Below are 22,703 nucleotides of genomic sequence, written 5' to 3'. Positions count from 1 at the left end.
AGGTTGGTAGAGGACCTTTGTCTTACGGATGTTTAGTGTAAGGCCCATGCTCTCATATGCTTCGGTGAAGGCGTTGACGATGGTTTGGAGTTCGACCTCCGAGTGAGCGCAGACGCAAGTGTTGTCTGCATACTGTAATTCGACGACATGCTGATTTGATCCTGTGAGAGGCAACATCATTCATGTCCGAGGCCGGGACCCAGGAGCGAGGACGAGCCCAGCAGCGAGGTCAAGGCCCAGGAGTGGCGCAGCGTGGGCCAGCAGCGGGGTCGGGGCCCAGGGAAAGTGCGGCATGGGCCAACAGCGAGGTCGGGAGGACCACAATGCTTCCTATGAAACCCAGGCAGAGAGGACCTGCAGGAAGGAGGGAGGAGGACAGTAGCATTATGTTTGTGTGTGTGTGTGCTAGGCCGTTGTAGCAGAGCCTAGTCTCCAATCGTCTTGTGTGTATTATAAACAGATTTGATGGCAAACTGTTGAAGTTGTGGCCTGTGTCATTTCGCAAATGGGACTCTCACATTGAGGGCTTAGGGCGCCTTCCAATTGTCAGTATGGTGGTCAGAGTGATAGGAATCCGCAGGTTCTTGTCCATTGTGGATGCTCTGGTAAGAAGGTGTGAGACAAAAATGTTTGATTGTGCAGGCTCACCAAATCTGACCAAGATGAGTGTGTCCCGGGCAGCAATGTTGTCGCGCGCTGGCGCCTTCTGGCCTGTGCAGCTTCAGGTGGGTGACTAGCAGCTTGGCGCTCCTGTTGATGCTCCTGCTGTTGGTGCTGCTGTTGTTCATGGTTCTGCTGCTGCCGCGGCTGGTCTGCATCCGAATCTGATGTCCAGGAGGAAAGGAATTAAATGGTCGCCATGCTTCTGGTATATGCCTCAGTTGAGGAAGCGCTCAGTCAAGGTGGGGAGAGGGGTTTCCCAGGAGGTCACACTGGAGATGGGTGTCAGGCTCCAAACTTCCAGAACAATGAGTAGGCCTGCTAAAAGTTCGCCCAGACCTGAGACAACAAAGTTCTGCCACCTGCAAATGATCATCGGTGAAAACTCCTTTGTAATGGTGAAGCTGCAGCTGTTAGTAAGCAATCCACCAGTGAGGCCGCCAGGATTACCTGGCGTGTTCCAGAGGAGGCGTGTAGGATGGGGGAAATGTCTAAAAATCAGAAAAGCCTCTCAAAATGGGCTAATAGAGGCAATTAAGTGGCTGGTAATGGCCTTAAGGGCCTATCCCATCTCTTGGAGGCGGGATGGAAAGGGGGTCAGAAAACACACATTTGGGAAAGTTGCTCAGAGGCGGGATGGAGGCGGGATCGGGCCCACCCGCCACTTTTTGCGATTTTACCACCTCGCACGCCTCCAAACCCGTTTCCTCATGTTTGGCAAAAATCGAGCCCTTAGAGTTTAAGTCAAGAGCCTTTGAGAAGGTCTGGTCTCAAAGGGCTGCCATCGAGATAGAGAATGAGGTTTCTACATTGCTGATTAGTGATATGCTGATATTCTCACCTCACCAATTATACCATTACAGTCATAGGCTGGATTTTACCAGCCCTGAGGAGGCGGGTTTGGAGGCGGGACTGACAGGAAAATGGCAGAAACTGGGAGTGGGTACCGAACCCTGCTCCCAACCCGCCTCCGTGACATCTTCCTGGGAGGCGGGTCTCCGAGTCGTGCAGGGACTCGTCTCCTCGAGGCGGGAAGGGGATTAGAGCCAATGAACTGCCTATTAACAGGTAGTTAACCGGCAGTTTTGAGGCTTGTCCCCATTTTACGCCTACAATTGCGGGCTTCCCGACGGTTGCGAACCTCGCCAGGGTCAGCGAGGCGAGCAGTGGGTCTGCGGGGGTGAGAGGGGTCGATATGTCAGATGTAGAGGTGAGTGATGGGTGGAAGTGTGGACAGGTAAGTATGAGAGGTGAGTGTAAAGTGTTGGAAAAAGTTTCCTTACCTTTGCTTCTTCCTGCGGGCTTCAACCGTTGAGGATCGGGAGGTGCCTCATCTCAACGGCAGAGATGACAGAATGGCTGCTGCATTCTCAGATGCTGCAGCCATCTGCTTTCTGCTGAGGAGAGGTCTTGGTGAGCCTTTGTGCAAGAGCTCACCTTAGAACAGAGATTGTCAGTGTTTGACAGTTTCTGACAAGGTTCCACACAAAAGATTACTGATCAAGATAAGAAATCACAGGATTGGGGGTAATATACTGGCATGGGTGGAAGATTGGCTATCTAACAGAAAACAAAGAATTGGGATAAATGGTTCATTCTCGGGCTGGCAATCAGTAACTAGTGGTGTTCCGCAGGGGTCAGTGCTGGGTCCCCAACTCTTTACAATCTATATTAACGATTTGGAGGAAGGGACCGAGTGCAACATATCCAAGTTTGCCGACGATACAAAGATGGGAGGGAAAGCAGTGAGTGAGGAGGACATAAAAAACCTGCAAAAGGACATAGACAGGCTAAGTGAGTGGGCAGAGATTTGGCAGATGCAATATAATGTTGGAAAGTGTGAGGTTATGCACTTTGGCAGAAAAAATCAAAGAGCAAGTTATTATCTAAATGGAGAGAAACTGCAAAGTGCTACAGTACAAAGGGATCTGGGGGTCCTGGTGCATGAAACACAAAAAGTTAGTATGCAGGTACAGCAGGTGATCAGGAAGGCCAATGGAATCTTGGCTTTTATTGCAAGGGGGATGGAGTATAAAAACAGGGAAGTCTTGCTGCAGTTATACAGGTTATTGGTGAGGCCACACCTGGAATACTGCGTGCAGTTTTGGTTTCCATATTTAAGAAAAGATATACTTGCTCTCGAGGCGGTTCAGAGAAGGTTCACTCGGTTGATTCCGGAGATGAGGGTTTGACGTATGAGGAAAGGTTGAGTAGGTTGGGACACTACTCATTGGAGTTCAGAAGAATGAGAGGCGATCTTATCGAAACATATAAGATTGTGAGGGGGCTTGATCGGGTGGATGCGGTGAGGATGTTTCCACTGATGGGTGAGACTAGAACTAGGGGGCATAATCTAAGAATAAGGGGCTGCCCTTTCAAAACTGAGATGAGGAGAAACTTCTTCACTCAGAGGGTAGTAAATCTATGGAATTTGCTACCCCAGAGAGCTGTGGAAGCTGCAACATTAAATAAATTTAAAATGGAGATAGACAATTTCCTAGCAGATAAGGGAATTAGGGGTTACGGGGAGAGGGCAGGGAAGTGGACATAGTCTAGATTCGGATCAGCCATGATCCTATTGAATGGCGGAGCAGGCCCGAGGGGCCGCATGGCCTACTCCTGCTCCTACTTCTTATGTTCTTATGTTCTTATGTAATTCATCTTTCAAAAAAATCTTGACAGATGAAGCGTCATACGCTGATGTCATCTGTCACCAGCTTTCCGTTGATTGGCCGGTAAGCCCGCAGGGCAGGCTTAACAAGGCCAATCAAGGGAAAATAGTGTGGGTTCATCAGACGTTGCTGGGAGCGGGACTAGAACCCGGAAGGCAGCAGTCTGCCCCCAACTCATCTCGGCTGGCAAAATCCAGCCCATAGAGTCATAGAGGACGATTTTGTCAATGGGGAGCTTTTGGAGGTGGGACTGTGCTTGTCGGGTTTTAGTCCCGCCCCCATCGACTTGTGGTGAACCCACGCTATTTTCCCTTGATTGACCTTGTTAAGCCTGCCCAGCGGGCTTAGCAGGCCAATTAAGGGAAAGCCGGTTACAGAGAACATCAGCGTATGACGTTTCATCTGTCAAAAATTTTTGACAGATGAATTGTCATTGTTTGACAGGTCTGTGAAGCTGTCAAACACTGACATTCTCTGTTGTTTGATGAGTTCTTGAATTCAAGACTCTTCAAACCTCTTTTGTGAGCAGAAATTAGATGGATGTTGCATTGGAGAATGCAGCAGCCATCTGTCATCTCTGCCGGTGAGATGCGGGAGTCTCCGCATCCCCAACTGTTGAAGCCTGCAGGAAGAAACAAAGGAAAGTAAACATTTTCTATCATTTTCACTCACCTCACATAATTACCTCTCCACACTTGCACCCATCACTCACCTCCACAGCACACTTTTGCACCCCACTGACCCCCGCAGACCCACTGCTCGCCTCGGTGACCCTGGCGGGGTTTCCCGACGTCGGGAAGCCCGCGCCTCTATTGGAAAAATGGGGATAATCCTCTTATCTGCCTGTTAACTACCTGTTACCAGCAGTTAAGTGGCTGTAATCCTCTTCCCGCCTCCAGGAGACGGGACCCGGCGTGGGTTGGGTACCCGCCTCCCGGGAAGATGGCACGGAGGCGGGTTGGGTGCGGGATGGGTACCTGCCCCCAGATTCTGCCATTTTCCCGTCAGTCCCCCCTCCAAACCCGCCTCCCCAGGGCTGGCAAGATCGCGCCCACAGAGTCATAATGGCACAGAAGGAAGTCATTTGTCCCATCGCATCCGTGCCGGCTCTCTGTACAGCAATCCAGTCAGACCCATTCCCCCGCTCTATTCCCGTAGCCCTGCAAGTTTATTTCCCTCAAGTGCCTATCCAGTCTCCCCTTGAAAACATTGAGTGTCTCCGCTTCCACCACTTCTGTTGGCAGCGAGTTCCAGGACATCACCACTTGCTGCATAAAAAAGCTTTTCCTCGCATCCCCCCCTGTATCTCTTGCCTAAAACCTTAAATCTGTGTCCCCTAGTCCTTGTACCATCAACTAGTGGGATCAGCCTTTCCCTGTCGAGCCTATCCAAACCCATCATAATCTTGTACACCTCTATCAAATCATCCCTCAACCTCCTTTGCTCTAATAAAAAACAAATCCAGCTTCTCCAACCTGTCCTTGTAGCTAAGATCCCCCATCCCCGGAACCATTCTGGTAAATCTCTTCTGCACCCTCTCAAGGGCCTTCACATCCTTCCTAAAGTGTGGTGACCAGAACTGGATGCAATACTCCAGTTGTGGCCTAACCAGCGCTTTATAAAGGTTCAGCATAACTTCTCTACTTTTGTACTCAATGCAGGAAACTCGTTTAAACGGCACCTAAACATCCGGAATTCTCTATTAACCGGCAAAATTCATACTCTGAAAACAACACCTCAATAACCGGAAATGTTGCCGAGTCCGAGTCTCCCGCGGTGGCCGAGTTAGTCAGTGGGGGTAGTTCTCCAAACTGCCACTACTCGGCTTCTTGGCGCTGTCGGAAGTCATTACTGAGTTGTGGATTACCCTCAACTGGCAGTACTGTACTTAATCAAGCATCTTCCACCATCTATTTAACACAGCATTCTGTAGGTGAGTACCCAATTACTGAATACTGCACATTTCTTGATTTTTTTATTTTTGTTTGTTAAAAATAGCCTCGGCAGATAATCCTCTCCTTCATCCGGAATTTTTAATCAACCGGCAACATCCCGGTCCCATCGGTGCCGGATACCAAAGAGTTTCCTGTACCTCTATTTATGAAACCCAAGATCCCATATGCTTTGCCAACCACTCTCTCAATATGTCCCGCCACCTTCAGGGACCTATGCACATTATGTTTATGAATCTTGGCACGTATGACAGGCAGCAATGCTCCTTTAACCCAATATGTTTTGACTTATAAGATGGAAAACAAATGACCAATCGTAATTACTTACTGTAAGTCTTAAACCTACCTGCACACCAGCATACACCAGTTGTACAGTACGGGCACTGCGATAATGGACAGCCATCTATAGTAAAGATTTTCTGCAGGGTCAATGACGTACACCTCTTTCTTCCTGGGAACCAAAACAGAATATGTCGTAACAGGTACCTTCAGCACAAAATTTTAATCCAGTTAAATTCACTCGGTGGAGTTCTTGCAGCATAACCAATGTTTTCCATCTAAAAATCAAGAGAAACATTCATGAAATATAAATATCACTGCTAATACTCTTCATTTAAAAATATTCCATGTAAAATTGGTGTTAAAATATTCTCTGATATACAAATTCAAAACTCATGAAAAACTATTTGCCTGGTTAAGTACAATACACAGTTTGCTTAATATTAAATATTAAACTCAACAAGATATAGTCTATGAGCCAAGGCACACAAGTTATTAGTCACCATCATTTCACGCACAGCTTTCAGTCTGCTGGTACTGCTGTCCATGATAATCCATCAACTATAAGCTTTATGTACACTATCCCATTCAAAACTGGAAGAAGCAACTTCACACCAATGTATGTCACACAATTCAATAACGGAAGAACCAAACTGTATGCCAATCTACACTCGCCATCTCCAAGTTCAAACAGATCAACTAAAAATGTCATCACACTAAACCCCTTGAACTATGGCAACAGCATTCTTCTGAATAAATATGAGAAATATAACAGACGCATGATACAGTGCCTCATCATGTCTCTCGCAAGCATCCCAAAGCACTTTGGCGAAGAGTTTCCGCTTTGGGCGCAATCGACGGTCCGGGCGCAAACTGCGCTTGTTTTTCGGAATTGAATATTTTGCTCAGGTTTCCACTCAAACTCATTTGCATATCGCCGAACAGAAAAATCTTCCACGAAGCAGCGCAATCGGGCAGCGTTTTACAACGTAATTTTACAAAAAAAATGTTTTGGCATTAAAAAATATTCCTCGATATATTTAAGAGTAGTAACCTTGGTGTAGTTTTATTAATACAGCTGGAAATGGGTTTATCACAAAAAATAAGCTTTTTTAATGAGTGTCTCGTCCATCACCTGTGAGTAACCCAATTTTAAATAGTTGAAAATGGCTTTAAAAAACCATACAGAACCATTCAGTTGTTTCATTGGTGTACAGTAGTCAGTCTCTGAGTAAATTAAATATTTAATGTTTAAAAGCTTTTAAAAGGTGCCTATTTGCCTCCTTGCGCCGAAAAAAGCAGCTTAATTTTAAGAACCTCCTCGAAGGCCTGCAAACGGGAGCAATTAGCGGAAACTCCAAATGGTGATTAATTCGATCTGATGGGCTTGGCCAGTTTTGTGGGCGGGGCAGTTTCCAGCACGATGTTGTTTTCAAACAAATGCAAAACATTTACGGAAACTCGATTTTGCACTGGACGTAATTTGCGTTTCAAATTCCTCAATCTTTTTGCAGTGGTTTGGCTGATTTTGGGTGCATTGCGTTGAAAAAAGCCAGCGCAAACCTAGAGGGATCTCCAGGCCGTTTGTGCACAGTAGATTACATTGAAGTGTAGTTACTGCTGTAATGTGGATGAACATGGCAGCCATTTTTGCACACAGCAAGACCACACAAACAGTAATGGGATAAACGATCAGGTAGCCTGTTTTTGGTGGTGTTGGTTGAGGGAGTGAAGTTGGACACCAGAAGAACTCCCCTCTTCAGCAAGTGTCATGGGATTTTAAATTTCTACTGAACCACTGGAAGAGGCAGAAAGACCCTTGGTTTAATATCACATCCAAACCATGACACCTCCAACAATACTGCATTGGAATGTTGGATTTATGTGCTTGAGTCCTGCCATAGGACTTGAAGCCAGAAACTTCGGACTCAGAGGCAACAGCGATAGCTCATACTTAATACAATGTAATAAATCATTAAAATTAAATCATTATTGTATTCAGCTGAAAAGTAAACATTAGTACCTTTAGGATACCATGGGCCTCTCATTTGTAAAAAAGGGATTTTCTACTTCCACAATCACCAGCACACAATCTTCTGTCCATTAAAGCAAATGGGTGGAAAGTCATAGCTGGACAGCACAGAATCAGAAAATCCCCATCATTACGTCTTGCTTGCAGTTAGCACAAGTATAATGCAAGTACTAAAAGTGTAGTGAAAGCATTTCAAGTTAACAATTACGGTGACCAGACCAGGCAGGCTGATATGTAAAGGAACAGGAATACAAAAGAATTTAAGAAAAATAGTGTACCAATGTTCTTCACTTTTATTCCGATTACTTACTCTTCCTTCTTTTACTCATCTTTTTTGTCTTCCTCTTTCTCATCTTTCTTTTCTTCCACCTTGCTGCATGGTGAACATCAGTATTTAACAGCTTACTGCACGTTAAATAGTCTGTTACTAAGGATCGTGGGGTAGAAAGGACAACACTGGCCAATAAAATAGCCCAATCACAAATAAGGTCCCTTTATCTAGACCAGCTACAAACCCAATGTCTTAATAAAAAAGAGCTTATTACTTCTCTCTTATGTGATGGTTAATTGGATTATCACTTATATTTTGTGCCCATACAAATTCCCAATTGGCTATGCGTATTATTTTGTTGTTATAGGAACGGAGGTTCCTATCCGAATAATGAAGTTCGACGCAGTGAAACAAAATAACAAAGTTTATTAAACAAACGACTTAACTGGTAACACTACAGGAGAAGATGTACACAGGTCTGTGCAGCCTGCCAGCAACTCAAAGACTGCTGCAAAGTACTGGAAGCTGACGTCATGACGTCATCATGTTCTCCGCGCCAACTGGTGGTCACGTGATCGGCGTCATGACGTCATCACGCGGAAATGCAAGAAAGTACATACAGTTTAAAGGTGCAGTCCACAGCTGCACTACACGGTAGTTAAAGGGAAGATTACTAATTGCCCTGAGTCTCTTAGTGGCTCCGCCACACTGTGCTTATTTCACCCAGTTTTTCCTATTGTAGTTTAATGATAAAGCATGATGATGGTGGCACGTGTTTATTAGGATGTTTAGGCCCAAGGCATGCCAAACATTCTGATCTAATCTAGTAATAATGCAATGAGTTTGCTCAACTGTAGGCTGTTGGGAAGGGAGAGCGAATGTCTCAGAAGTAGGATATCTCATACGAAGCGCCGAAGAAACTTATATTGTCTATTTTTTTTAATTGATTCTCAGGATGTGGGCATTGCTGGCAAGGCCAGTATTTATTGTCCATTCCTAGTTGCCCTGAGAAGGTGCTAGGCCACTTCAGAGGGCAGTTAAGAGTCAACCACATTGGTGTGGGACTGGAGCCATTTATAGACCAGGCCAGGTAAGGACTGTAGGTTTCCTTCCATAAAGTGAACCAGTTGGGTTTTTACAGCAATCCAACAGCTTTACAACAGTATCACTTTCACTGATACCAGCTTTTTAAAACTGAATTCAAAGTCCTTAAGCTGCCATGGTGGTATTATGAACTCACGTTCTCTGGATTTCAGTCCGGTAACATAATCACTACACGACCGTACCCTCTACCATCGCCTATCTTGTCCTTGTGCTAGGGTGTGCCTCCTGCTGCTGAACACAAAACAGCACTGCCAATTGCATTTGTGAAGACATCCACTCAATTAAAGGCGAACACTTGAAAGAGAAAGAACTCACGGGGAAGGGGGATAATGAAATGAAATATTCTCATAGCAAGGAGCTTCCAGGTATGCTAGCAACAAAATGGATGCTGTCTGAGCATTCTATGAATCTCTGGGGGAGAAATTGGGTGAGTAGCGCCACCTGTTAGCGCCTAAAGAGGCAGGCAGTGGCTGTGGCGCCACTGGCTGCGCCTCCCGCGATATTCAGGAGGGGCGCTAATGGTGGCGTTAGCCTGTTGCGCTGCGCCACCACCGATGACGTCATCGGTGTGCGCAGCACCCCATTCGTGCCCCGTTCACGATATTTGCGTCGTTCGCTACCCGCGCCCGGTTCACGGGGCCTTACTGTGCCGGCAGCGGCGCAAGTTAAGGTGGAGGTGCGGGGCGGCTGCTTTTTCGGCGGCCGCCTGCCAGCACCTCCGTCCCCGGCCTCCTAACCCCCCCCCCCCCCACCGCGGCATTGCCGGCTGCTTCCCGAGAGCCCGGCACTTCTCCTTGGTGCCGGGCTCATTTGCCGGCACTCACGAGCGGGGATCGCGCTGTTGCAGGCACCTCCCCCTTAACAGTGGGAGGAAGGCCTGCAGTACCGCAGCGTGCCGTGCCGCAGCGTGTGGCGCTGCGGCACGTTGCGCTGCGATAATCAGTTTCAGCACCCTAAGAGGGACGCGGAGCGCCTCGAGCCTCGCCCCGTGTCCCTCGAGGGGCACTGAAACTGAATTTCTGGCGATCGGTATTACTCCGATCGCTGCGCTAAATCCTGCGCTCAGGCGACTTTTGCGCCACTTTGGCGCCCCAGCCCAATTTCTAGGCCTCTATCTTCTATGAATCTCTATCTCTCTATCTCTACTGAATCCACTGATCAGATTACTGCCTTGTATGTTGATCAGTATTTAAATTGCAGGAATTTTGTAGCAATATGCCAAAGTCATTAAAAATACTTGAAAAGGAAAAAATTGCTGGGCTATGGGGAAACAGCAAGGGAGTGGGACTATGGATAGCTTTTGCAAAGAGCCGGCACAGACATGACGGGCCGAATGGCCTCCTTCTGTGCTGTATCATTCTATGAGCAGAACTGATTCCCAGAGAGTCACCAGTTGCTCAGAGCCATTTATCTCAGTTGGGAAAATATGTTGCTTCTCAGTTGGACTAAGATGGCCAGAGGGAGCGCCATGCAGAAGCAAGAGGTTTCAGTCCAGCCGGCCAATCATAGAAAGCGATAGTGGTTATCTGGCCCAGACTCGTCTCCGTGGCTGCAGAAACGGGGCCCGATGGTAAGCAAAGTGGAAGGGCCAAAAACAATATTCTGATGGTACAATTGGCCACAATCATTTTATCATTACACATTATCTATTGGCACATTGACACATATAGAAGAAGCAATACTCAAGAGGCATGGGGCTAGAAATTTGTCTCGGGTGGTGGCGAAAAGCGTGCGTTATCGGATCAGACCGGCCGCCCGTTATACGCATCGCCTGACACTCAGTTCTATTGCAGTCAATGAAACTGAATATCAGGCACTGCGTATAACGGGCAGCCGATCCAATACCGCCCGTGTTTCGCCACCGCCCGGGACGAATTTCTAGGCCATGGTTGTTGGACAATAGTCAAACTATTCCTAGTTTGGTCAGAAAACCTAACGAGATCATTTAAAATGAAGTACAGTATTTTGATGTGGATTTTAGTTGATGTGTGTAAAAACACAGCTAGTTGATTGTGAGGAAACCTAAAAATGCAGCGAATTGTATAGCCAGTTGTGAAATCTACAGGTCATGTCTAAAAGTCACGATTCACATAAACTACAGACCTTATCGATGAAAGGACAGAGAGGTAGCATCTGGGAGCATCTTAGGAAGGGGATTCTAAAGGAATATTATTTTGCATTGACAAAATGCAAATTTTATATATTACACCGTATTTTTCAGAATCTTTCTGTGTTTCTATAACAGTTACCACCAACAGCATTATAGTAATAAGTTGATAACTACAACTTAATACTGCACAGTAACTAAACTCTACAACAACCAAGATTACATTTAGAATAAAAACATCTGCAGGACAGTCTTCTTATTTGCTCATCTCATTATCATATTACAGTATTTATATTATATACTTCAATTCATTTGTTTTGTTATGTTAATTTCTAATAAGAAATTAGAAAGACTCAGATGCATTGAATTGTTCATTTTAGTTTTGAATGGTCTTGCTTTATGTTCTTCCTTGGGTTTTGTTGTAATGACTTTAGATCTTGTATGCCATCCTTGCTAATTAGGAAAGGCCCTTAATTAGTTGCTTTTACCTCCGCGATCTCGCCAGGAGGCATTTGTTTCACTGCAAAGCAAGTGGGCAAATTATTTTCATTACATCTTGATGACCGTACATCCCTGGGAGATCTCCTCATTTAATCTGCAATGCTGCTTATTAAGATGTTAATTTAGATGATATGCACAGGGAGGTCTGCTCTAGAAAACAAGGCTGTATAATGTGACATTCATTTCTGTACTTTACCCTTTCTCTTTTTTTTCTGCATTTTTGTCATTTGCTTCAGGCTTTCCCGTTCCTTCAACTTATGGACAATTCCAGTTACAAACAAAAACGAAACAATTTTTTTATGTTTCAGTAAAACGTTTTTCCAAAATTGATCACTGCAATGGTTTTCATCTAGACTGAGGTCTTAATATCTTAATATCCTAAGATCTTAATATGGGAGTGAAAAACATCTTGTTTTAGATTCCAGGGGCTAGATTTTCAGTTGCTTGCGCCAGCAGTTAGCGCCTTAAGAGAAGTGATTTTCGGGCGCTATGCGTGTAGCGCCCGGGCGCAGCGCAGTTTGCGCCCCGCCCCAAATTAAGTTGCCCGTTAGCGCCGGTGCAAAGTTTAGCGGCCGCCCGGATGCGCGCGCAGAAAATGACGTCACATCCTCGTGCAACGCCCTTTGGCCGCCCCGAATCCAAACTTCAGTCGGACCGCCCCATTGTGCGGCTGGCGTCCAGAGCGTTTGTAAAATGGAACGCAACACACCCTGGGGAGCGCAAATTAAAGGGCACTCCTCCTGCACTATAAAAGGCAGTCTGCATGTGTTGTGTGGAAGGATCCAGTGTGTTGTTGTGAACGGTTTATCCTCCTCCTCCTCCTCCTCCTCCTGTTTTCCCCCCAGACTCTGCCTTTGAAAAAAACACATGCACCCTTCCCCTTTAAGAGCTCACTGGCACCAGAGTGTCTGCCATGCGCTGCGCCCGAGCGCGGGTGTTGCGCTCTGCACCGCCGGCTTAGCGCCTAAAGATAGTAGTGGAACGCCTCTTTTAGCGCTCCACCAACCTCTTAGGGCGAAGCCACTGAATTTCCAGCAACGGGGCGCTACTTTGGGGCGGGCGCTAACTTCGGGCGGGCGCTAAGGTTAGCGCCCCAAAACTGTCTATACTGAAAATCTAGCCCCAAGTATCCAAATCAAACAACAGGGTTTCTGATTATGATTTATTTGATTAATACACAAATATAAGCCATCTAATCAGATAATCCAATCTTCTTAGTTTCTGCTAATTTAAATTGTTAGAGGGTATAATCTAGCTTTGATAAACCACAAATGGAATCCAAGTGTAACATTTCAAAGGAGCATATTAATGCATTCCTCCTTTATATGACTATTATTCAGGCATAAAGTATCTTGGCATATTAATTGTGCATTTGTCAGGATCAACGGAACGGGCTACTGTATATTGTTAGCAGGAGTGGTTAGAATCTCTAGTGGGATCTCTAGTAGAATGAAGTCTATCTAAGCCGCTTACCCTTCATCCTTGTTGTTGCAGTTGTTTACATTGAAATGTGCCAAGGACTGCTGGCTGCCGCATTGCAAAATACAATTGTGTTACAAAACACAAACTTTGCCTTGTTATTGAAATAATGCCTTTAATACTGCAACAGACATTTCATTTAAATAATCTGAGTTTACTTTCTACACTTTAGCTCAGAACAGGGGAAGTTTTGGCAGATTTGATGATGTGCACAGGGATAGAAAATCATTACATCGGCAGTGGAATTTATTTTAAAATAAACTACAATAAAAGCAACAAAGAGCATATTATAAAATGGTAACAACCAACTTTGAGCAGGATAGCATGAGCAACACATTTTCCTAAAATCTCTCCATTATCGTAACAATGCCCCTTTAAGTGTTCTTACATATACAGAATCCTGAAATGCAATCACATTCTGGTAACACTTTGAATATGGTGAATAACAAACCTAATTAGAAAAGATACTGGTTAATGATATTAGACATAGAATCACACAGCTAATAATATTCTACATCCTACAATATGTAGCCAGAAATTCAACAGTATGTAATAGAAAAGATTAGTATTCATTAAAAGTTATAATTAAAATTGATGTCTGTCTGTGTCAATTTCTCACACTTAAAATTCCATTTTAGGTTAGGAAGATAGGAACAGGAGTAAGCCATTCAGCCCCCCGAGTCTGTTCCGCAATTCAATTGGATCATAGCTGATCTGTATCTTATCTCCATCTACCTGCCTTAGTTCCGTAACCCTTGCCTAATAAAAATCAATCGATCTCAGTTTCGAAATTTTCAATTGACCCCCAGCCTCAACAGCTTTTATGGGGGAGAGAGTTCCAGATTTCCACTACTCTGTGTGAAGAAATGCTTCCTGATATCACTCCTGAACGGCCGAGTTCTAATTTGAAGGTTATTCCCCCTTTTTCTGGACTCTCCCAGCAGAGGAAATAGTTTTCTCCATCTACCCTATCAACTCCTTTAATCAACTTAAACACCTCAATAAGTTCATCCTTAATCTTCTATACTCAAGGGAATACAAGCCTAGTCTACGCAAAATGTCCACATGATTTAACCCTTTTGGCTCCGGTATCGTTCTGGTGAATCTGCACTGCACCCCCTCCAAGGCCAATGTTTCCTCCAAATGGGGTCCAACCAGAACTTTTCTATGACATTGATGGAAAGCCAAATCAGGCTGGTTGTACAAGGGGTGGCTGATCTGATATTGTCTGTTTTATACCATCGCTGAATGTTACAATTACCCACAGAGAGTGATCAATAGCTAGTCTTCCAAGTAGGGTAGTGGGGACAAAAACTCTGGAAGAATTCAAGAGGCAGTTAGATACTATAATGGAAAAGTGAGCTCGATGGGCTAATGTCTTCCTCATCTGTACTTAGCTTTGTAATCTTTGCCAAATGTATTCTTGTGCATTGAACTTAAGGTAAAGCATTACAGTAGGACATCATCTAGGCACAGCTCCAAAGAAAGGGAAGCAAAGTTCTGTCCTCTTTAAGCCAGAAAATCTAGTAAGCTGCCCCACAATTGTTTTTTCAGTCTCACTACAACATTACAATGTGTGCAAGATCAAAATGAATGATCTTATCATTGACCCATCGTGTACCAAGAGCCGAGTTCCTTATTTAGTTGTGATCAGATTGTCAGTACAGAAAATCAGATGATCTAGGACCAAAACAACATTGTGTGGAACCAGTTTCCAACCTAACAAGCAATCAATTTTCCAATGTGAGTACCGACTCGAAAGCAGATAATGGGACCCAGGAGGCAGAGGGAAACAGGTGAAGAAAGTGTTTTTAATTACATAGAAACATAGAAGATAGGAGCAGGAGTAGGCCATTCGGCCCTTCGAGCCTGCTCCGCCATTCAACGAGATCATGGCTGATCGTCCAAACCCTAGCACCCGGTCCCTACACCGACAGCCATCCCACCCAAGCCCTATCCCCGTAACCCCACGTATTTAATCCCCCCTAACACTAAGGGCTAATTTTTTATCATGGCCAATCAACCTAACCCGCACATCTTTGGACTGTGGGAGGAAACCGGAGCACCCGGAGAAAACCCACGCAAACACGGGGAGAATGTGCAAACTCCACACACCCGAGGCCGGATTTGAACCCGGGTCCCTGGCGCTGTGAGGCAACAGTGCTAACCACTATGCCACCGTGCTGCCCTAATTCTAAGTAGATTCGAGAGAAGGTATAGAATATTTAAGATAATGGGGCAGTAATTCCTCCCCAAACGCGTGAGTACGGAAGGGGTACTCACGCGTCTGGCCGGAGGAAATGCCGGTTTTCAGCATGCACAGCGCATGCGCTGAAAACCGGCATTTCCTCTCCTCTAACCCAAGAGGTGAAGAGGCTAGCGCGTGCGCTGTAGGGGGCAGCGTCTGCGTCTTGGATTTCCTCTGTTTTGGGGGATTTGCGCATGTCTAAAGGCCTCCGGTAAAAAGCACACGTAAGTATTTATTTTTACAGGTAAGTGGTGTTTTAGTGTAATTTAGAATTTTTTTTCCACAGGTTTATTATTTTAAAGAATCTACAATAAGGTAGTTTTAGACCCTTTTTATTAAAAATTGAAAAATTTTCACAAAAAAAATTATTGTTTAAATTATTTTTTATTAACTTATTTATACTTAATTTAATGATTGGGATGTTTTTTAAATGTTTATTTAAAGTTTAAATAGTGTTTTGGGCCCCTGTAGTTTTCATGAGTTTGACAGTTCTTACTCTCAAACTCATGAATGAACCTTCCCCTCCCCTGATTGGCTGCACAGTGCTCACCTGATCCCAGCCGGCACATCGCACTAACTACGCCGCTGGATCAGGTAAGCACTGCGCGTTGACATCTGAACCGGGCCTGTCACAGGAAATGCAAGCATGCCCGGGCTTCAGATGTCAGCGCGCAGGGTGAGTGCAGATCGGGGGCTTGCACGCGCGGCAAGCCCCCGACACCAAGTTCTGGGCCAATGAAAACAGAAAATGCTGGAGATTCTCAGCAGGTCAGGCAGCATCTGTGAAGAGAGAAACAGAGTTAACGTTTCGGGTCGATGACCTTTCATCAGAACTGGAAAAAAGCAGGAAATGGAACAGATTTTTAAGCAAGTGAAGGGGCTGGGAAAGGGGGGAGGGGATGAAAGAACAACAGGGAAGGTCTGTGATAGGATAGAAGGCAGGAGAGGTTAAGAGACATTAAGAGATATTCAAGGCAAAAGGAGATGGTAATGGGACAGGTTAAGAAACAAAGGATGGCTCTAGATGAAGGGTAAATTGTGCTGGCAGAATGAAAGACAGCTGCCATGTGGGAGAGAAGAAAAGAAGACACAGACAAAAAGTATGGATAAAATATATATATATATGATAGGGCCGAGGTTATGATCTGAAATTGTTGAACTCTATGTTGAGTCCGGAAGGCTGTAAAGTGCCTAATCGAAAGACGAGGTGCTGTTCCTCGAGCTTACGCTGAGCTTCTGTGGAACAATGCAAGAGGCCGAGGACGGTGAGGTCTGAGCGGGAGTGGAGCGGTGAATTAAAGTGACAGGTGACCGGAAGCTCAGGGTCCCCCTTAGGGACTGAAAGGAGGTGTTCCGCAAAGCAGTCACCCAATCTGTGTTTGGTCTCCCCAATGTAGAGGAGACCACATCATGAGCAGCAAATACAGTATACTAGATTGCGAGAAGTACAAGTAAATCTCTAAGGACTGGATTATGAGCGTCAGTTGGAGTTAAGATAATTCAGGCATCCTACATAAAACTCTAATGAATGGTAAATCCCAATCCTATTTTCTGATGTGCTAGAAAAGTTGGGGGGGGGGGGACCACGGTTTGTCTCGTAACATACAATTAATATAGATTACATGTTGGAGTTTCTAATATATTTCTTACATATAGTGCAGGATTTAGTGTTCATCTATCCTACACGGTGCTACTTCAACTGCATAACTGGCTCTTGATTAGAGCTCACAGCTGATTTAGGGGATTTAGTGATGTTTCCTTCTCCTTGGCTGACCCATCGTGTGGGCGATAATCCCCACAGATTGAAAACAGCAGTATCCTGGGTAAACCTGCAGCAGTAAATCCCAGAAATTTATCGTCGCTCAGTCTGCCCATGATTAGCTCATGAATAAATAGCAACGTGCAGGCTATAGTGATGTAGACATGTCTGTCAGGCAGGAGAGGACCATGGGGAGGTATCACAGAATCACAGAAACCCCACAGTGCAGATAGAGGCCATTTCAGCCCATCGAGCCTGCACCGACACATATCCCACCCGATCCCCGTAACCCCTACACCAACACATATCCCACCCTATCCCCGTAACCCCACGTATTTAATCCCCCCAACATTAAGGGTCAATTTATCATAGCCAATCAACCTAACCTGCACATCTTTGGACTGTGCGAGGAAACCGGAGCACCCGGAGTAAACCCACGCAAACACGGGGAGAATGTGCAAACTCCACACAGACAGTCACCCGAGGCCGGATTCGAACCCGGGTCCCTGGCGCTGTGAGGCAACAGTGCTAACCACTATGCCACCGTGTATGAATTCATTGAACTGGAAGGCTGGAGGTTGGCCTCAAATTTGGCCTCAATAATGTTACTTGGGCCAGCTGCCAGTGCCTGTCCCGACTCCACAGACTGTTCGCCCATTTGAGTGAAGTTCGGGCCTCGTGCCTCTCTGCCAGCGATCCAAAGTTAAGTCCCAAGGGTGCGTGGAGCGGCAACATCAGTATAGTGTGGCGTAGGGGGAGCACATTTGCTTGGTTTTAGTTTTTAAAAAAACACTTACCTTTTGGTCCCGGTTGCTCAGCGACTGCTTAAGAATCCCGAGCAGAGCAGGCCAGGCTCCTGCTTCTACGACATTGAATATCGGCCAGGGGGCCTAAAACAGATGCTAGGTGCCTCATTTACATATGTAAGGGGGCTAACGCCTGTTTTAGGCCGCCAGAGAGGTCTGAAAAATCGCACCACCCATTAGCGCTTTGGATGTCTTTCAGGCATCCTTTGTGTGCAGGACGTTAGCTCCCAAAATTGGCCCTGGTTGCACCCATTTTACGTAAACCGGGCACAACAATGTCCAATTTCTACCTCCATTGGTCTATCTAGCCTGCCTATCCAATTATCCTCATTGTTCTCTGTAATATATCTCCGCTTCACTTTAATAAGCATAGATTAGAAATTTTGATCCTTATGAATGGTTAACCCTTTGAAACTACATTTCGTGTGCGCGCTATTTTTACACAGCGTTAATCCGTGGGAATATATCAATATGTATAACCATTGTAAAATCCACACTAAATAAGCAAATCCATCTTTTATCCATATTGTTTAATCCAGTGAAATTATCAGATTTTAGATTTACTCAGTCATCACACAACTTTTATGCTATTTCTCTAAACAGTCGCGCTGCTATATTCTATGGCCCAGAAATTCGGGTCCCAACGCGTGAGTACGGACGGAGTACTCACGCGTGGACCCGATGGAAGTGCCGGTTTCTTGCATGCACTACGCATGCGCGGGAAACCGGCATTTCCGATCCTCTGAACCAAGGGGTTCAGAGGTCGAACGCGTGCGCGCAGGAGTCTGCGCGTGCGCGTTGAACTTCCTCTTTTTTTACAGGTTTGCCCGTGCATGAAGGCCTCTACATTTTACACATTAAAAAACCAGACGTAAGGACTTCATTTTAAAAGGTAAGTGGTCAATTAATTAAAATTAGAACATTTTTTCCACAGGTTTATTATTTTTTAATACTTTACAGTAAGGTAAGTGTATTTTTAGCCCCGATTTTTTATAAAATTATTTTTTTCAAAAATTTAAATTATTGTTTAAAATTGTTATTTAATGTTATCTATAGTTTAATTAAATAGTGTGATTTTTTTCAAATTTATTTTAAGGTTAAGTACTGTTTTGGGCGCCCGGAGTTTTCATGAGTTTGACAATTCTTTCTGTCAAACTCATGAATGGACTTTTCCCTCCTCCGATTGGTTGCCCAGTGCTCACGTGATCCCAGCCGACGTATCGCACTAAGTACGCCGCTGGATCACGCAAGCACAGCGCGCCGGGAGCTGGACCGGGCCACAGAGAGGAAATGCACGCAGGCCCAGGCCTCAACTGCCGGCGCGCTAGGTAAGTGTAGGTCAGGGGCTTGCACCCGCGGGAAGCCCCCGACACGAATTTCTGGGCCATTATGCATTCTCCCCCCTCCTCATCCCATAAACAATGGGGTCACACGAGGCAGGGAGATTACTGATCGAGTCAATAAAGCTGGCACTCTGCTCCAGCAGACTCCAGGCTGATCAATAGGGGACGCTCACGGCCTTTTCAAACAGAGGCAGGAAATAAGAGCATTTCTTCCCGTAAAGGATACCACAAATCAGTCTCTTTCCCTTATTTTCTTATTTATTTTTCTTTTCTTTACTTTGGAGATGTTCCCAGTTTCCACGAAACGCAAAGCAGTCCATTGCTACCGAAGCAAAGCAGATTTCCAAAAGGTGCACAGGGTTTGGCTTCCAGTGCAACACGTTTCAGTCTCAATAAATGTCCACTTGATCCGAACACAGTTCTCATCAGAGCACAGAAATATAATATCAATGATTTTCATTCACTTCTGCTAAATAGAACTTCTGTGATCCAAGAGCACAGTTAATTGGCAGATCAGCAAAGCGTTTTAGGGATAAGGTTTGGGCTGCACTAATAAAGGACAACTGCGGGTTGATTAACAACTCTACCGGGAATGCACCAGGTTCTGACTAGGATTAATGTGGCGAAACAGAAGAGTACTCACTCGTCTTCCTTGTTGTTGCAATTGTCGATGTTGACATTTGTCAGGAACCCGTAGCTGCAGCATTTTCGAATATATGGACATGATAAAAATGCAACCACTCGAAATTGCCAGTTAACTCGTGGCAATTCAGAATTTGGCACCAGCTCTGGCTCCATTGCTGTTGTACAGGCAGTAAAGTAAAGACTTCAGGCTCAATATCTACATTTTAAACCAATACTTTAAAATATGGGTGTGAATGTAATTGTTGCCATACATTTAGGGGCATAGGAAATTTGAGGAAAAGACCATTTGGCCCAACAAACATACCCCTTTTTGGCAGATTTCAAATCTATCTTCTGTCCTCACAGATATCTAACAATTCTTTCTATCCCCAGAAACATATCTGGTTGCCTCATGATTCCCACTTATGCTATTTGCTTCAGTAGTCTTCCCTGGTAACTCATTTATGTTGAGGATACCCTCCACCGTGTTGTGTGGCACTACCACCGTGCTAAATGGGACAGATTTCGAACAGATCTGGCAACTCAAAACTGGGCATCCATGAGGCGCTGTGGGCCATCAGCAACAGCAGAATTGTATTCAACCACAATCTGTAACCTCATGGCCCGGCATATCCCTCACTCTACCATTACCATCAAGCTGGGAGATCAACCCTGGTTTAACGAAGAGTGCAGGAGAGCATGCCGGGAACAGCACCAGGCATACTGAAAAATGAGGTGTCAACCTGGTGAGGCTACAACACAGGACTACTTGCATGCCAAACAACGGAAGCAACATGCGATAGACAGAGCTAAGCGATCTCACAACCATCGGATCAAATCAAAGCTCTGCAGTCCTGCCACATCCAGTCGTGAGTGGTGGTGGACAATTAAACAGTTAACAGGAGGAGGAGGCTCCAAAAATATCCCCATCCTCAATGATGGTGGAGCCCAGCACGTGAGTGCAAAAGACAAGGCTGAAGCATTTGCAACTATCTTCAGCCAGAAGTGCCGAGTGGATGATTCATCTCGGCCTCCTCCTGAGGTCCCCAGCATCACAGATGCCAGTCTTCAGCCCATTCAATTCACTCCACGTGATGTCAAGAAACAGCTGAAGACACTGGATACTGCAAAGGCTATGGGCCCTGACAACATTCCGGCAATAGTACTGAAGACTTGTGCTCCAGAACTAGCTGCGGCCCTAGCCAAGCTGTTCCAGTACAGCTACAACACTGGCATCTACCCGGCAATGTGGAAAATTGCCCAAGTATGTCCTGTCTACAAAAAGCAGGAGAAATCCGACCCGGCCAATTACCGTCCCATCAGTCTACTCTCAATCATCAGCAAAGTGATGGAAGGTGTCGTCGACAGTGCTATCAAGCGGCACTTACTCAGCAATAACCTGCTAACTGACACCCAGTTTGGGTTCCGCCAGGGCCACTCAGCTCCTGACCTCATTACAGCCTTGGTCCAAACATGGACAAAAGAGCTGAACTCAAGAGGTGAGGTGAGAGTGACTGCCCTTGACATCAAGCAGCATTTGATCGAGTGTGGCATCAAGGAGCCCTAGCAAAACTGAAGTCAATGGGAATCAAGGGGAAAACTCTCCATTGGTTGGAATCATACCTAGCACAAAGGAAGTTGGCTGTGGTTGTTGGAGGTCATTCATCTCAATCACATGACATCACTGCAAGAGTTCCTTAGGGCAGTGTCCTAGGCCCAACCATCTTCAGCTGTTTCATCAATGACCTTCCCTCCATCATAAGGTCAGAAGTGGGGATGCTCGCTGATGATTGCACACTGTTCAGCACCATTCGAGACTCGTCAGATACTGACGCAGTCCGTGTCCATATGCAGCAAGACCTGGACAACATTCAAACTTGGGCTGACAAGTGGCAAGTAACATTCGCACCACACAAGTGCCAGGCAATGACCATCTTCAACAAGCGAGACTCTAACCATCTCCCCTTGACATTCAATGGCATTACCATCACTGAATCCCCCACTATGAACATCTTGGGGGTTACCATTGATCAGAAACTGAACTGGACCAGCCATATAAATACTATGGCTACAAGAGCAGGCCAGAGGCTGGGAATTCTGCGGCGAGTGTCTCACCTCCTGACTCCCCAAAGCCTTTCCACCATCTACAAGGCACAAGTCAGGAGTGTGATGGAATACTCTCCACTTGCCTGGATGAGTGCAGCTCCAACAACACTCAAGAAGCTCGACACCATTCAGGATAAAGCAGCCCGCTTGATTGGCACTCCATCCACCACCTTCAACATTCACTCCCTCCACCACCGGCGCAGTGTGTACCATCTACAAGATGCACTGCAGCAACTCGCCAAAGCTCCTTCAACAGCACCTTCCAAACCCGCGACCTCTACCACTTAGAAGGACAAGGGCAGCAGACGCATGGGAACATCACCACCTACAAGTTCCCCTCCAAGCCACACACCATCCTGCCTTGGACCTGTATCGCCGTTCCTTCACTGTCGCTGGGCCAAAATCCTGGAACTCCCTTCCTAACAGCATTGTGGGTGTACCTACACCATATGGACTGCAGCGGTTCAAGAAGGCGGCTCACCACCATCTTCTCAAGGGCAATTAGGGATGGGCACCAAATGCAGGCCTAGCCAGCCAGCGACGCCCACATCCCATCAATGAATAACATTTTTTTTTTTTAATTCCATATAATCCGTTACCCTTAGTGGGAAATAGTTCTGCCTGAATTCCTTTATTTGCTTCTAACTTTTAAATTGAAGTTATGTCTCCTAGCTTTTTAGCCCTTTACCAGTGTGAAAGGTTGGAAAATTACATAAGAAATAGGAGCAGGAGTAGGCCATTTGCCCCTTCGAGCCGTCTT

General features: G+C 45.6%; 1 protein-coding gene across 1 annotated transcript in view; it reads right to left on the bottom strand.

Annotated features, from left to right (window-relative positions):
* Positions 1 to 22,703, bottom strand: part of cnga3a (cyclic nucleotide gated channel subunit alpha 3a) — a 65,090-nt gene that overhangs the window by 23,678 nt on the left and 18,709 nt on the right. Inside the window, exon 4 of the mRNA XM_085999538.1 lies at positions 5,631 to 5,735. Within this exon, the coding sequence (XP_085855664.1) occupies positions 5,631 to 5,735 (105 nt within the window). The remainder of the gene's footprint in view (positions 1 to 5,630; positions 5,736 to 22,703) is intronic.

The sequence above is a fragment of the Somniosus microcephalus genome, chromosome 10 (genome assembly GCF_052327205.1).
Source record: "Somniosus microcephalus isolate GS21.2 chromosome 10, FLI_Smic_1.0, whole genome shotgun sequence".
Taxonomy (NCBI): Eukaryota; Metazoa; Chordata; class Chondrichthyes; order Squaliformes; family Somniosidae; genus Somniosus; species Somniosus microcephalus.
The sequence above is the reverse complement of the archived record's forward strand: the minus strand, read 5'-3'. Positions and strand labels throughout refer to the sequence as shown.